This window comes from Erpetoichthys calabaricus, chromosome 14, assembly GCF_900747795.2.
Source record: "Erpetoichthys calabaricus chromosome 14, fErpCal1.3, whole genome shotgun sequence".
In the NCBI taxonomy this organism is placed as follows: domain Eukaryota; kingdom Metazoa; phylum Chordata; class Cladistia; order Polypteriformes; family Polypteridae; genus Erpetoichthys; species Erpetoichthys calabaricus.
This window is the reverse complement of record NC_041407.2, coordinates 437,587-453,065: the sequence shown is the minus strand read 5'-3', so window position 1 is coordinate 453,065 and position 15,479 is coordinate 437,587. Positions and strand designations below refer to the sequence as shown.

Genomic DNA, 15,479 nt, shown 5'->3' with positions numbered 1-15,479 from the left:
AGTCAGTGACAAGGGCCACTAAGGATAGCAGCAGGGAGAAATAAGGGGGCAGGATGGGATGTGGTGGGGGAGCTGTCCATACTGGCAAGATGGGCAAACCAGGCGTGTGTGGGTGGAGCAGCACAGTGACCAGAAATCGATGGCTTCATGGAGGACGGCCAAGCGTACATGGCTGCGTGCCACATGGACAGCTTTAATCGGAGTAGTCATATGCGTCATTAAGGAGGTTGATATTCCACCACTATTGTGGTCCTGATGAAGCTGCTGTCGGGCACATCAGGCCAAGTATTTGACATTTGAATAAAGGAAGAGGAGATGGCAGAGGAGAGGACAGGACCACCTTCAAATGACCTGCCGTTTAAACAGCCGGCGGGGGCTTCATGTTCAGCCTTTACTGTTAAGGCTGTCAAGCAGTTGGTTAACTCCCATTCAAGTGCAACGTTCTATTCAATGGATGGGCTTAGGAAAAGCGGCTTAGACTGGGTGGAGTTGAAGTGACACACCGTTGTGACAGAGTGATACTTGGCTACTAAAGGTCCGCTGTGTGCCTAGCAGGTCTGAAAATGGATGGGTGGACACGTGTGGAGTCTGTCTGCTCTGGACACTTTGGACCCTCCTATCCACTTGTACTGAAGTTTTATTGCTTTAGGTGGGTCCTTATTGTGACATATGCGGATGGCATTGAAGTTCTTGCCTACCAGTGACATATCACCGTGATGAGTAAGTAGAGCAACCTGAAATAGATGGATGTGAAGGGCACTGTAGTGGTCCAGTGCTGCTCAGATTCACACAGTCGTAGGGACTGGGATTGGTTTGTTTTGGTGGGGGTCCTAGGAACACACCCGGCTTTGGCCTGACTCGCACACAGTGCCACGAAATACAGCAAATCAAACGAAGAACACTGAAAAGGAGTCCCAACCCGCAGGTAACCCTCCCTGCTCCACGACACACATATAACAGTCCGCACGGACACCCAAGTGAACACAGACAACAGGACTTCATTGTTTAGCTGGCCCCCTTTGAAGTTCCTGCCAGCCCTTCTTGTCCCCAGCAGGCCCTGCACCCATTTCAGACATCCACTCTGCAATATCCTCAGGGCAGCTGGGAAATGGAGTTCTTTATAATGCTGCCTCAGCACTATATAGTAGATAAATAGAAATTAAAGGCACTATATAGTAGGCAGTGAAAGGGCCATGTAACTGCTGCATAATGAAAGGCGCTATATAACCTTAAATAGAGGGTGCTTACTGTCCAGTCCAGGGAAGTTCTAACCCACTGGCAGCGCTCTCAGAAGTGTTTCGAACAAGGCAGAGGCACTGTATAAATGTGTTGTGATCGTGAAGTAACCTGTACAGGGTGTAGGAGACAACAGCCAAGACCCCGTTACATTGATGGAGGGGCCCTTTGAGCCCCAGCAGAGGACCCGGGCACACTCTCTTTGTTAAATTTGAGATTGTAATTGAATTGAGATGCTTATCTTTGTGTGGCCCACTCTAATTAACAGCAATTAGTCAATCTGCCTGGAAGACCCTCGCAGACTGGATGTGTAGCCGAAGTAAACTAAAATCTAAAAAGTGGGGGGCTTTCATTACTGCATCTGTTAAACAAACGAACATCGAAGCACTGGCACTCCCGTCAGATCATGGCTGTTCATGACACCCCAGCATGTTCTGTTCAGCTCTGCCATTCGACCACTTCAAGGCTGTGATGGGCACCCCCACCATTCAGCATAGCTACAGTGGACTAATCAAGTGTGGCACTTGTTGGATTCCAGCAGGTGGCGCAGTGCAGCCATTCCCATGACTGAGAACTGGACTCTGGTCACGGAGGCCATTGGGGGAATTTGTGACTTGTTTACAGGATTTATTCATTTTGCTGCATTCATGAGGGCGGATCACCAGAACGTGTTAAGTACTTGAATGGGGCGAGTAGACCCTCTTATGTTGTTTTATTAATTTCTTCTGCTTTAAGTAGGCTTTATTAAATCTGCCTGTCTGTACAGAGTCCTGGGTACAAATCTCCACAGCACTGATGTTTGCAGTCAGCCGTCTGTGCTATGGGTGCAGATCCCGAAACTCAGAATGAGGAAGCCTGGGTGGCGCTCTTGGGCAAGGAGCCAAAACTAAGAGAGCCACCCAAAGTCAAAAAAACGATTCCTAGCAGACCAGCAGGTGCCAGGTGAAGCAGACCCAGTTTAAGCCGTGACGGTCCGTGGAGTGGCGCGTGCAGTGCTTGTGCCCAGTGAGGGTTTGCACTTGTCTGTATGTTGTTTTGTTGCTTTCTCCAGTCTTTGTGTTACTACTTAGTTTCTATGTGATGCTGTGGGTGGAGCCCCAGGAGGCGGGGCCACAGTTGAAGCAGCACCCTGGCAGTGGGAGCCATTTGTCTAGTGATGGTCTTGTAAGTATCACCCTCCCATGGGTGGACTTTCTGGGTCGTGTGTAGGTTTGCCTTTTAGGAAACTCCTTTTGAATTTGGAGCAGCGCGTTTTATGTTTGAATATTTTGTTAGTAAATGTTGTTTGCCTTGTTTCATACAAGACCACACATTATGGTTCTCCTCCTCCTCCTTTAGACATTTGCTGCTGGTTTTTCAGCTCTGGCCTGCTTCCTGACCGGGTGACCACTGAATGTGCCCGTGTTGTCCGATCTGCAGGGGTGGCACCGGTTACACTTGATGTTTTAGTTTGTATATCGTGGTGGAGACCTTGGTGCCTGATGTGGTAAATCGGTTTTATTTTTGACTGCAGTCATCTCACAAAATAAAAGGAGGATTACAATCCAGTCTTGACGCTTTAATAGGACCACTGGGATTAGCAGGGGCCAACCGGATGCCCTGTTAATGTCCTCTTTGAAAGCAACTGATGGGCATTTGGGTGTGGGACTTGGCCTCGGTGGTCCGAGCCCTGAGAGGTGCTCCTGTTAGTTCAGGGTGCTTATCGACATCACCAGCAAAATCACAGATCATCTTGATTTACTTCCTCACTTAATCTCCTCTCCTGCTTAAATGACTGTAATGCTGTTTGGGGCGAGGGTTTGACGTGACAAAGGCAATGACCTCCGTGGGTGACAGTGGCAGTCGGTGTCCCCACAGAGGACCTGATTTATCTCCAGCTTCCTGTTGGACTCCTCTGTCTGTAGGGGGCACCCTGGCACACTTGGGACTCAGCTGAGAATCTGTCTTCTGAAGTGAGAGGCCAAACCTGGATGGGACGCCAGTCCATCACAGCGCCCACCCTGTACACGGATCTTTAGGATGTGCCAGCTCCACGCTGCCAGTAGGATTTTTTTTTTTTTTTTTTTTTTTTTTACTGGCATGTTGTCTATCCAGCGGTGAGAAGTTTTGACATACCTCCACAAAGTGGCATGGTCCTGCTTGCAGATAGGGGGCACTGTTTGTGCAGGTCTTAGCACTGAAGTGTGTCTGTGCTCGCTTTTGTAGGGTCAAGGGGCAGCAATGTCTCCCCAGTCTGATTGCTCCCAGTATACGTCCTCCCAGCTCTTCCTGGCTGGCACCGTACAGATGCCCCGACTCTTTACGTATCCTTCGGATGACCTACTTTATATGCTCAAATTCTGCAGACAAAGGTTGTACATTTGTCTGCCACTCTACCAGGAAGCAGCTATGTAAAATCTTGTCCTTCAGGCTTCAGTAGCTGGCGGGCATTTGCTCTGAGGGGTTCCTTGTGATGGAAGCAGATGAAAATCACAGTGGCAGTTACTGGATGTGAGAAGACAAATTGATAGCTAGTGAGTTCTGTGCACCTGCAAGTGACGTTTGAGAAGGACCCCACTTAGCCAGGACCGCAGTCTACAGCCCACTGCCTGTGGTCCACCGGTCACTCCATAAAGTGATGTTAAGATTGGGGGTGGAGTCTTTAATGGGTGTGGCCAGTCCAACTTGGAGGGAGGAGCTTTGATGGTGTAAATGAATAGACTCTGACTTGACTCATTGGAAGTCCTCTGTGTGTGACAAATGGCGGGAGGAGGAGGAGGAAGACCACCAACCTGCTGATTTCCAGGATCTCCCTCACCCTTTTTCATTGGCCCAGTCACAGCTCTTATCACGTTCAACTGCCTGAAAGCCCCCCTTTAAAACTATGAAGCGTTCACACACACACACACACACACACACACACACACACACACGTGACTTGGTGCACTGGTGTGACCACTTTGTGTGGTGCTTCTCATGGTACCAACAGCCATAAATGAGTGTAAGTAAGGTCACAATGACTTTATCAGTTTTCATTTACTAAATAGCAGTGTTAATCAGTGCCATCTGTTGCATTTCTAGATGTGTATTACAAATACGTCCCAGTAGACGCCGCATTGCAAACGTTAAACACACTTCTCCTCCATCAGGACCGGGGTCTCTAGCCGTCTACCTGTCACAGATGCTCCCACGATCCTCGTCCCTTGTGGTGCTCGAGCTCTTTTGGCTGCTGTCCTCAACCTCGCTAACAGTCACTTTGGTGTGAACTTGTGCCTTTTATGGCTGCTGTTCTGACACAGGTTGGTAATCACCAGGACCATGAGAAGCAAGGCAGGAATGTCATCTGTTAGCTGGCATGGGGAAGAAGGTACGTCACAAATACCTAAAGGGGAGCAAAGACGCAACTCCCAAAGAGGGCTTCATGTGCGTCCACTCCCAGCACCTTCATCTGATGAGATTGTGGGGGGCTGCCTTGTGCTTACAGTCTGCCGGCTCTCTGGATCAGCCATTTGGCAGAAGCCAAGGTCCTGAAGTTCTGGGAGGACAATGCAGCCCACTTGGGCTGGAACTCACTTGTCATGGAGCTGGAGAATCACAATCTCGCCAGACATGTGACCAGGCAGTCAGTGTCCAACCCGCTATATCCTAACACAGGGTCACGGGGGGTCTGCTGGAGCCAGCACAAGGCAGGAAACAAATCCCAGGCAGGGCGCCAGCCCACCGCAGCATGTGACCATAAGGACCCCATACTGTAAATGATGCCTAATGGTGTGGTGGGCATGTCCCAAATTTCCCTGGATTTAACCACCTCCAGCATGTCTCATTATGCCAAAATACAAGATTGTGTCTTTAACAATGCTGCCACCCTCTCCTCTGGCTGTGCCCTTTCACCACTTTGTGACACCTGCCAAGGACTTTGGTGGATGGCAGCTGCCAGCACAAAGTGAGCACGTGTGAGAGGGCACAGACGTGCTGCTCTTTGCGTGAAGGGCCCCTGGGTTAGTGGACCACGGGCATGCGGTCTGCCCAGCTCATGTAGACCCGGTCATTTTATATGCGTGTGGTGTGGACAGGTGGCCGCCCAGATCTTCCTTCATCAGAATGAACGCAGATTAGTCGAGGTGCCCCGTATCTGTCGTGTCATTGCCAGAGTGGCTGTTTGTGCAGTTGGCCCTGCTTGTGTGTGTCAAGTGGCAGTTGGTCATCGTCCTCGTCTTTTCTCGCTGTATTTTTTACAGCACAAGTTCTAATTGACCTTGTAGAAGCAACTTTGGTGGACGATTTTATCGCCTCATTATTTGACATGTGAGACGCAGGAGGATCCCTTTCAGACTTGTGCAGCATTTCGGAGCACATCACCTCCACGTTAGCCAAATTAAGTGAAATAAAGTCGCACTGACAGCCCCCTCGTGCTGGCACTTTCAAATCCAATGGCAGTGTGCCACACTGAATGAAGTGCCTACGGGCAGAGAGACCTGCACGTGCTCTGCCAGTGCCACCAGCATCTCAATTGGGGCACCATCTTACTGATTTGGCACAAATGAATTTAAACTGACTGGCCTGTGAGGAGGGGTCTGTGAGTGGCTTTATTGTCACACCGGGTCATGACTGACTGATCTGATCCGGTGTGACGCTCGCATGTGATAGAGAAGATAGCACGCTAATTTGTCACATCTGAGTCCTCGTGCGTGAGACACTGGGGCTCCACTGCCTTTTATGGAGCTGGGGGCGGTTCTTCCTCTTAGTGCTCCACCCACCACCACAACATTGACTTATATCACACGTTTTCATACAATTGACGAAGAAAGAAAAATATGAAAATAAGATTAGGCGACGCTAATTAACAAAGAATAAAGTCAAGTCTGATGGCCAGGAGGACAGAAAAAACAAACCACTCCAGAGGGCTGGAGAGAAAACAAAATCTGCAGGGGTTCTGAGGCCCCGAGACCACCCGGCCAGCTCCCCAGGGTATTCTACCTCACATCGATGATCTCCCAAAATACAAGAAACCAAACTGACCAGAACACGTCATGAGACCAACGGACATCGGAAAGGAATTTCAGTTTATGGCAGGGAAGCGGCCCCAGAACTGGGGGTCCTTGACTTTGGGTTTTGATTGAGGGGCTCTGGCCTCGTTTCTTTGCTGCGCTCTTATATTGTCTTCCTTTCTCCCCTTTGCCAGTCATCCTGCTCCAGTATTGTACTTGTTTGTGACTGCGCCTTGTTTGGAGTAATTTTGCTGTCTACATTCTTTGATTTATTAGATTCATTAATTCCCTCAGCGTGAATTTAGGTTAATTTATTTTTATTACTGAATAATTTGTTTAATTGCCCAATAAAAACCCGTATTTTAGCAGCAGTCGGCTGTTTGGCAGGCTTTTTTCTGGGGTTTTAGCTGCCATCTCTGTCTGAAAGTGTAGAGGTGGGTGGTGTGACCAGATGGGGGTGCTCTTAAGTGACCGTAACCCACTCACACAGCCATGCAGTCCAGTTGAAGGGTGACGAGGCGGTTGGGTTTGCATGAGAGGGTCTGAACCTTGAAAGCAGCCCACCTTGTATGAGTTGTCTTTGCTGCTGTTTCATTGTTCATTTTCTTGGGGCTTCACTTAATGTGCGTCTTTAAGCTCCGGTTTTGAAACCTAAGGAGTTCATACTTTCATGAGTTCTTTTCAGTGATGTTTTGGTGTTGGTTTGGTTTGTGTGCCATTGCTGGGGTCGGAGGACACTTGCATGGGGGTACAAAAGAGTGTGGAAGTGTTGACGTGTTTCTCCTGGCACTTGCTTTAGACGTTTGAGCGTCTGCCCGACTGTAGATGAGCCTTTTGTTTTGGCTTTGAGCTGATCTCATTTTGAAGTTTGCCCTTTCTTGACTGAGGGTGGTCTTGTGGACCCTTACTGTAAAATTGCTGCTGCTTTTAGCATTACAGGCAGTGCAGCAGTGGGCTGCGAGTCCGTTAAGAGGACTAATAGAATGTTAGATTATATAGCGCCCCAATGTGTGCTGCACAACTCAAAGGAGGTTGTGAATGGCACCAGTGTGTCCATATCACAAGGGACCACCACAGTCTACTGAGCAGGTGACCTGATTGGACGCTGGTCAAGGGAAGATGTTAAAGTACTACTTCACACGGAGAACCATAACTGGCCAAGTGGAGTGGTGGAATTGGAGACCCTCAGATCTCTACTGGATGTCATTTTCTAAAACTGAGGTGAGCTTATGGGCTGGATGCCCCCTTCTCTTTCAGCTTGGGGAGAACAACATAAGGGGGTCAATAGGGTGGAGCCCCTTAGGAGATACTTCTGGGTGTCCAGTCCTACATAGTGAAGAAGAACTGAGCTGTGATCATTCAGAAGATGGCGCCATTCCTGACAATGGAGGTCGAGGCAGAGGGTGACTCTTGGATTAGTTTGACTTAAAAGCAAAGAACACGGAGACCTGTCACATCATTTCAAGACTGTTGAACGTGGCCTGGCAGAATAAAACCAAGCAGACGTGATTGAGGGGAAAGCCACGGGCCCCAATCCCAGACACTGGCGCTGTCATTCAAGTGTCACGTCTGATTCTCTGTGCCATTACCTTTCTGAGCAAATCGGATGCCAGGCACAAGGGCCATTCTGGTCGGCTACCACACGTCAAGCTGGATGATCTCGGATGACCCGAAAGCGCTTGGGGCTGTGAAATTCTGTGTCAGGACAAATGCTAGTCATCTCGAGAAGGTGGTGTCCTTGGCTTCAAAGGGGACGCATCTAGAAAAGTAAGCAGATGTGCCTGCTGCTCTCCAGTGGCTTCGAGGAGAAGGCTGTGGGGTGGCATTGAACTGTAAGCGCACACTGGAGTTCATTCATCCCTTTTAACACTGGAGAGTTGGCCTTCAACTTTGTATTGTCCTGGATGGTCTGCTCAGGTGGCACCTCACCTTCTCATCTGGCCAGCGACATGGACATGGACAGGCGATTGGCATTTAAATCCTTCTAGTTGCACCTGTCCCGTGTCTCTCTTCTGTACCATCGTGGTTAAGCCAGGGGTCCTGCCCAGCTCCTTGATGTTTCTTTCTTGACATTGTTCTTTTCCTCTGTCGTTTGTTTAGCTACGTGTAATCTTTTATTTTTATTCGATCAGGTTATTATTCACGGTCTATGTGGGTGTTGTGGTTATCTCCTTGTATTCTGTGCATCGCAGTTCCACTAACGTGAGCGATAGGACCATAAAGCAGCGAGGTCAGGAGGTCTCCGTACAAGCGAGTTCTCCTTACTTATCCTCGATGGTCGGTGGCACTCACAGCAGGGTCAGTCTCCTGAGGGTCCTGGGCATGTCACCTTTTCTGGTCTGCTCTCCTGAGGACCACAGCCCCTCCAACTGAAGATGGTGAGGCTGCGATGCGTTTCCAGGCCGCCTTTTTTTTTTTTCTGCTCTTTTGAACCCTGCGGTTTTCTCCGTTCTCGTGGTGTTGTGTATAGTTGGTGTAAGACATCTAAAGGAATGAGGAGGATATGATGGCGATTTGTGCACTGGCTGCTTCTCTTCTCAGAAGTGCCATCTAGAAGTCCAGTTGTTGAATATTTCAAAGAGCTTCTTCCAGTTTTCTTAATTTTTAATCCTGTTGCACCAGCTTAAAAAAAAAAAAAAAAATCTACAGAGCAATGGTTAATATAAATATTTGATCACAGAGCTCCGCTCTGGTCCATCATGGGAATATGTAATAATGGTGTTGAGGACATGAAAAGATGAGAGCTGAACGTGACGTCTGAGCGGCTCAATCCAACAGAGGGGGGGTGGGGTATTGACTAACCAGCCGTCATGTGGCCTTTTCGTGGCTCTTATTTGTCCAAATCTTCAAGGAGCCCCCAGTTGAGGCCCACTGCCATTGCCTCGTCTCCCTCATCTTGAGCTTTACAGCCCACCGTCTTGTGTTTAAAGCCCACTTCTACTTGGTTGCCTATGCAGAGCCTGCATGTTCTTCCGGTGTCTGTGTGGCTTTTTCTCCAGATACCCTAATGGTTTGCTTCCAGCACACATTTTCAGTCAACTGACATTCTTGTTGGGCCTCATGGACCTGGGAGGGAGAGGCTGTCGGACGGTGTGGAGCCCAGGAGATGGAGACACCGTCAGAGGGGGTCAATAAGGCATTCCCTCCGAAAGTGGGCATCGGACAAGAATGAGTCCGGTGTCTGAATGTAGAGTATGGGACTCATAGGGAAGGTTCTGGAAATGGGGCCGCGGTGTCTGATACAGTAAAGTGCCCTCTTGTGTCAGTGGGCAGCAGCTCACAGCTCTTCCTTTCTGTTTCAACAGTTCCATCCTTTTGGGGCCTTGTCAATTCAGCCTGGAACCTGTGCTCTGTGGGAAAGAGACAATCGCCGGTGAACATCGAGACCAGCCACATGATATTTGACCCCTACCTGACCCCCCTGAGAATCAACACAGGAGGACGGAAGGTAAGTCTCACGTGTTGGGACCAGTGGGGTTTTGAGCCGGGATGGGGTCTCCAATTGGACCACCTCTTTTTCTTGTCATGATCCACAGTGCTGGTGCTCTGCATAGTCACTTGAATTGTGTCCATGGCAGTTTGGGTCACACATTCGGGACGGTGTGGGGTCCTCTGTGTCTGCCTGATTGTTGTGTGGACGTGGTGGTGGTTTGAAGATCTTGCTGTGTGTCATCAAGCTTCTCTGGTACCAGCTTTCTAGTCCAGGAGTGAACTGTTTTCTTCCAGGTTGGCACTTACTGATTTTGGGTTCAGTGTCGTCTTATACACTTGGCAAGTTATACCACCATTTTGTTGCTGTGGATATTGATGGGCACAAGTGAGGGGCGCTTTTTGCCTTGCTGCAACCTGCTTTATCAGGAGTTCAGTTTGAGTGTGTTGTGACTGAACTAAGGTAGTTCAGAACTCCTGAAGAAGATCTGCGACAAATGAGATCCATCAGTAGCAAGGCAGAGGCAAAACACAAAGGAGCAGTTGGGATGAAGCCACCGGTGATAGGCTGACGTCTAGAACCAGAACACAAAAGACAAGGAGAACCCAAGCTGGTGCCTGGATCAGCATTTAGAGCGGGGCGGGCATATCATTGCAGATCTTCACGGCCACACTGAGGTGTTTAGTGTCCAGCGACAAGCCCTTAATGCCAGGGGAGGCGAGAGTTAAACAAGTGAGCTGCACATCATTACAGTACCTGTAACCGGGCCTGAGGAGAACATGGCTTGGCACTTGGCACCAGCTCGGTGAGGAGGAGACCCAACTGAGTGAGGGGGTCTGGTTTTGACTAAAAAGCAGCAGGATGAATGCCCGTCTGTGGAGTGGGTAGACCAGTGCCCCGTATGTTAGCTGGGTTAGCCTTATGAATAATCAGGATGTAATGAGGGGGTCGAGTCACCACACTGTTATACCTTTTGGCATATTCAAAAAAGAAAGTGCCAAATCTGCCCAAAACATGCCCTCCTAAAGTTAAACTTGACAGTCTAAATCAGAAACATGGCGTCAGCCAAGGCGAGTTTGACAATCAGCGCAGGACATACCCTTACCAAAATGGAGAAGCGGGGAGACTCCAGAGCGGACTCCAGTGTGGTTACCTGAGGGGCAGACTGCTGCCACTGGCATACGCTTCTTTATTTAAATATTATTGATTGATTTACTTTTTAGGGTTCTAGAAACTTCCATTCATTTTTCCTTTACCAGCAGCCAGACGATAGCAGGATTCAGATCACCAGCTAACTTTTTAAGGTTGAACATAAATGAACACCTGTGCTGTGGTGGTACCTGCTGGACTTTATTACCTTTTTGAGGTGGTAGGCCGTGCAGAGACTTTCTACACACACATTCACTTTTATTTTCTAGTTTCTAGGAATGGCATAAGCCCAACTCCATGGTGCCAGTCTGCAAGCACCATTATCTGTTTATCAGTACAGTGGATAGAAGACTGCCCTATCAACCATGCAGGACCTTGGGTTACGCTGGTCCAAAAATGGGACGTGGGCAGAGCAGAGCGACTCCTGGGTCACTGGCCTTCTGTGCTCACAGTGCCGTGTGTGTGCGCTGATGGCCCTTTCCCTGTGGTGAACTCATTTAAATTTGGCTGATTTGTGGGGATTCTCCCCAACGCTGTCCTGGCGAGGTTCTCGCTTTGTAGCACTTTGCTGGGCCCTGTGTGTTTATGAATTAATAAAGCTGTAGGCCGTGAAATACGCTGAGGATTTGTTGGTTTGCGAGTGTGTATGTGTGTGTTTGTGTGTGTGGGCTGCTTGTTATGCTCATAAATATAAAATAATCCTCCACACAGTTCAGGGGCACCTTTTTCTGTTGTTCATTCTTCACCGTAATTGGCCGTTGATCCATGACAAGAGCACCCACTTGTTTTACGTCCTTCAGTGTTTATTAGCAGGACCAGCCCTGGGCTTCAGACCACCGAAACTGCGCTTTTAATCTTGGGAGAAGACTTGATGGAAACTTCAGAGGCTTCTGGCACGAGGAATACATAATGGGATTATAGTAGGGGGCTTTGCGTGTACCCCTGTGGCATAGACATTACATGTGAGAGCCTCCTGGCTGCTTCCATTCACCACCTGCATGTCCAGTGGAGGGAGAGAGGGAGGGTGTTGGACCAGCTTTTGGACCAGGGTACTGGCACCCAGCTGCTATTGAAGCAAGCACCAGATAAGTACATTGTCTCACTCTTGCCCCCCAGTCTAGCACTCCATGGTTCTCTTTCAAAGTCTCCAGTACATTGTTGTGGGTGGGGAGGTGGGAGTCCCCCATGGAGTCTCCATTGTATAGAAGAGCCCCGAGGGTAGTTGGGTCTACCAGGGTTGCATTAAGACCTCTGTTCAGGGCAGTGCTGTAATTCCCACAATTAATGGTGTGCAGATAGTCATTTGGGAGTCAAGATCGTTCCACACCCACTGCCCAGCCCTAGTGCCGCCGCTGTGATACGGGGGACCTGTGTCCTCTTTAAGTGTTGTGAGGTGAAGTGTTCGGCTCGTCGGAGAGCAGAAGAACCAAGAGCTGAGCACTGGGTCTTTTAAACCCACTGGTACTGTGCCATTTTCAAAATTGGGGTTTTGGTGCTTCTCCAGTACTGGCAAATGGCATACCACCCAACTGTAAACCCATTTGAATGCAGATGGAGAGTTGGGGTATCCAGTGGACGCCATTCTCAATAACTGGCCTGCATAACACCCCAGGATTTATGTGCTGCTGCCCTCTTGCTACTGGGGCAAAACGAGTGGTTGGCTCTGCTGTACCCATACAAAGGCCTATCCTAGCAAGCTTTGGGCACAAGGCAGGAAGAAGACCTGCACAGGGTGTGGCAGTCCATCACAGGGTGAGCATGTGCAGCCGAATTTTTTTTTTAATATTTTTATTTTTGCATTGCCAGTCTCCCAGCCTGCCTGTCTTTGCACTGTGGGCGGCTGAACACTGGAGTACCTGAAGAAAACTCTCACGGGTACGGGGAGAAGAAAATCCTCATAATAGTGAAGCAAGGTTCAAACACTGGCATGACAGCAGGCGGCACAAGTGCGGAGGAGTGAGGAGCCCAACACACAACCCCAACGTCCCGGCTTTCACGTTTCGACTGTTAATGCTGCAGTTGTTTCTTTGCCCTCCTTGAGCGTTTTCAGATTTTGGGAGTTCAGGTTGTTGTCCCCTTCAGTCCAAACTCTCACAACTTTCATCCTAATCCGAGCCCCCCCCACCTAGAGTTCCCCTTTTCGGTTATTTAGTTTTGCAATAAAGCCGAAGATAATGAGTCCGCTCTGCTCTGTGTAGGCGTGCGCTCTGCTTGTAAATCTTTCTGACATTTCCCAAATGGGCCTGCTCTTTGGGCCCTCTAAGGGATGCGCATCCTTCAACCTGCTGGCTCTCTTCAGCGTTCTGCTTATTCTGCTGCCCTTTTCTTGGGCCTCGTTTCCTGGAGGGATTTGTTTCTCCCACTATTTTGCAGTTTGTGCCGCCTGTGCTGCTTCATTTCATTTCTTTGCTGACCTCTGTGGCCCACTCTTCTGTTGTGCGTAACTAAACTGCTCCACGGCTTTGCTCCCACGTCTCTTTGGCTTCTCCTCCTCCTATTTCTCTGAGTGTGTCCCCTGTGGTCAGGACTATTATTACATTCCACGCCTGTGTCCCCTTCTCTTTGGATTTTACTTGGTGTTTATACTCGGTGACCCTGATTTGGATTGAACACTTGATAGCAAACCTTCAAACTGAAGAGCTGCAGGGGCCTCGTTGTAAGATTCTGTTATTCCAAAAAAATAGAAAAACTGTTTAGTGATGGGGTGAAGAGCCAGCAGCTGACGGGCCAATGAAATGAGGGCACTGTGTCACATGACATGACGAGTCGCAGTGCTCGTTCTTATGTACGTGTGAATGAACGACTCCATCTCGCGTCTTTAGTTTTCAACCTCATTCTTGCATGTGGCCATTTTGTTTATGATGATGGTGCCCACTGCTAAGATGGTGGGGTGGCAGGGCATGCAAACCTCATTTGAGACGGTGACATGCTACTCCTGTCTTACTAAACTCTGTGGCTTTGTGATTTGACTCTAATGGGCTTTTATGCTGCACCCCCACACATCCTCTCACATGGTCACCATTGGTGTTGAGTCGAGTATCCCAGAGTTGTCTTCCCATTCGATCCACGAATGTTAATGGGGTGGTGGTGGTGTTTTTGAATGATCATTTTTCATATTTTATTGTGTTTCTGTGATTATGTGCCCTGGTGCTCCTAATACCTTGTAGGTGGGGCCTTAGGAGGCAGGACCCCCTGACGTTGCCACTCCTGAGTTTTAGAGGCCATGTCCTTTGTTTTGTGGGTTTGCCTTCCTTGGTTTATTTTGCTTCTGTCACTGGATTGAGGATTTGGAATCGTTTACTAAGAATGAACTTCTAGTCGCCTTTTTGCTCTTTTGAGCCTTTGTCTTGTGTATTATTTTTTCCAGTTAACTTCATCCATTGTCAAGATGCCTTAATTGCCCTTTTTGCACACAAGCTCAAGTTTTTTAGTCTTCCTTTATCTTTTGGGGCTTTTGCTGTATTTTGGGTCATTTCTTGTTTGGAGTCTGCTGGGTTAGAAGGCTGCAGTTTTGAGGTTAGTTGAATTGGGGGGGGGGGGGATTCAGGCTGGTTAGGTTAGGCCCCTACCTTTTATGGTCCTTTTTAGGATGCCTCAGGCCTGTTTGGGACTGCTAATCATAAGCATGGGTCCTCCAGCCATTACCTACCGTAAGAAAAAGTGCCTGCCTGAGTGAAGTGGCTCCCAAAGAGCCGAGACAGAAACACAAGGAGGGGGGCACACGCGGAGGACAGATGGATAAAGCGATAAGAGTTTACAGATACAGACATCTTGAGAGGAGTCGTGTCCTAATCCACACACGGTGCTCAGTTGAAGGAGCGGAGTCTGAGGAGCAGCAGCACGGCCAGCGTCCCTCCTTGACGTGTGTCTGTGCCGATGGAGTGAGCGAGCGAGCCGCGGAGCACAGGGACATCTTAGTGATAAACTTTAAATTGATTAATTGATAAACAATAAATTTGTGAATTTCCCCTTGGGATTAATAAAGTATCTATCTTCTAAACTTTATGAAACAAACCTGATCATTGAATTCACCTTCCAGAGCCAAAGGCACATTCAGACCAAAGTGACCAAGCAGGAGTTGTTCCTCATGACCTCCTGTTCCCATCGAGGTCCCTACCTTCACAACTGCCATTGCAGTCAAAAGCGTCACAAGTCTGCTGTTCTTTGAAGTGACAAGCAGTTGTCATGATGTGAATCCCTTTTGTCCAAAAGCTCTTAATTCAAAAGGTCGAAAAATGGAAATTTGTTAAAGACGACGTTAGAGTTTGAGTGGCAAATGAAAAGCCTTTAAGTGCTGCCACCAGCGGTAATGTGTTCGCACAAATTGAAGGTCCACTAAATGGATGTTTTGAGGTGGTCACGAGTCAAATGAAAGTCGGGCATGAAGGTCACGTCTAGAAGCACTCAAAGAATTTGTGAAATCTTCTATCAGCGCACGGAGAACAGAAGATGTCCTGCACTCATCACTGATGAAAAAAAGAAAGAAGCAGCAACTGGCAACGCGTCGACTTTGACATCTGGCTTGAAGCATGCAAGGCCTGCGCCTCGGCAGACGTAATAACGAGACGCAGGCCATTTAGTCTGTCCGCTTTAAAAGCCTTCTTCCAGCCGCTGTGCTCCGCTCTAAATGAATGTGTAAGATCAAATTAAAATTTGTTTTACGAGTTATTTCCGCAGTGTGAGGCTCCGAGTAATGA

General features: G+C 48.7%; 1 protein-coding gene across 2 annotated transcripts in view; it reads left to right on the top strand.

Moving 5' to 3' along the window:
* The window catches only part of ca10a (carbonic anhydrase Xa), a 114,790-nt gene that overhangs the window by 50,371 nt on the left and 48,940 nt on the right, over positions 1-15,479 (top strand). For both annotated transcript variants that reach the window (XM_028819545.2, XM_028819546.2), the window contains one exon: positions 9,509-9,651. In XM_028819545.2, the coding sequence (XP_028675378.1) occupies positions 9,509-9,651 (143 nt within the window). The remainder of the gene's footprint in view (positions 1-9,508; positions 9,652-15,479) is intronic.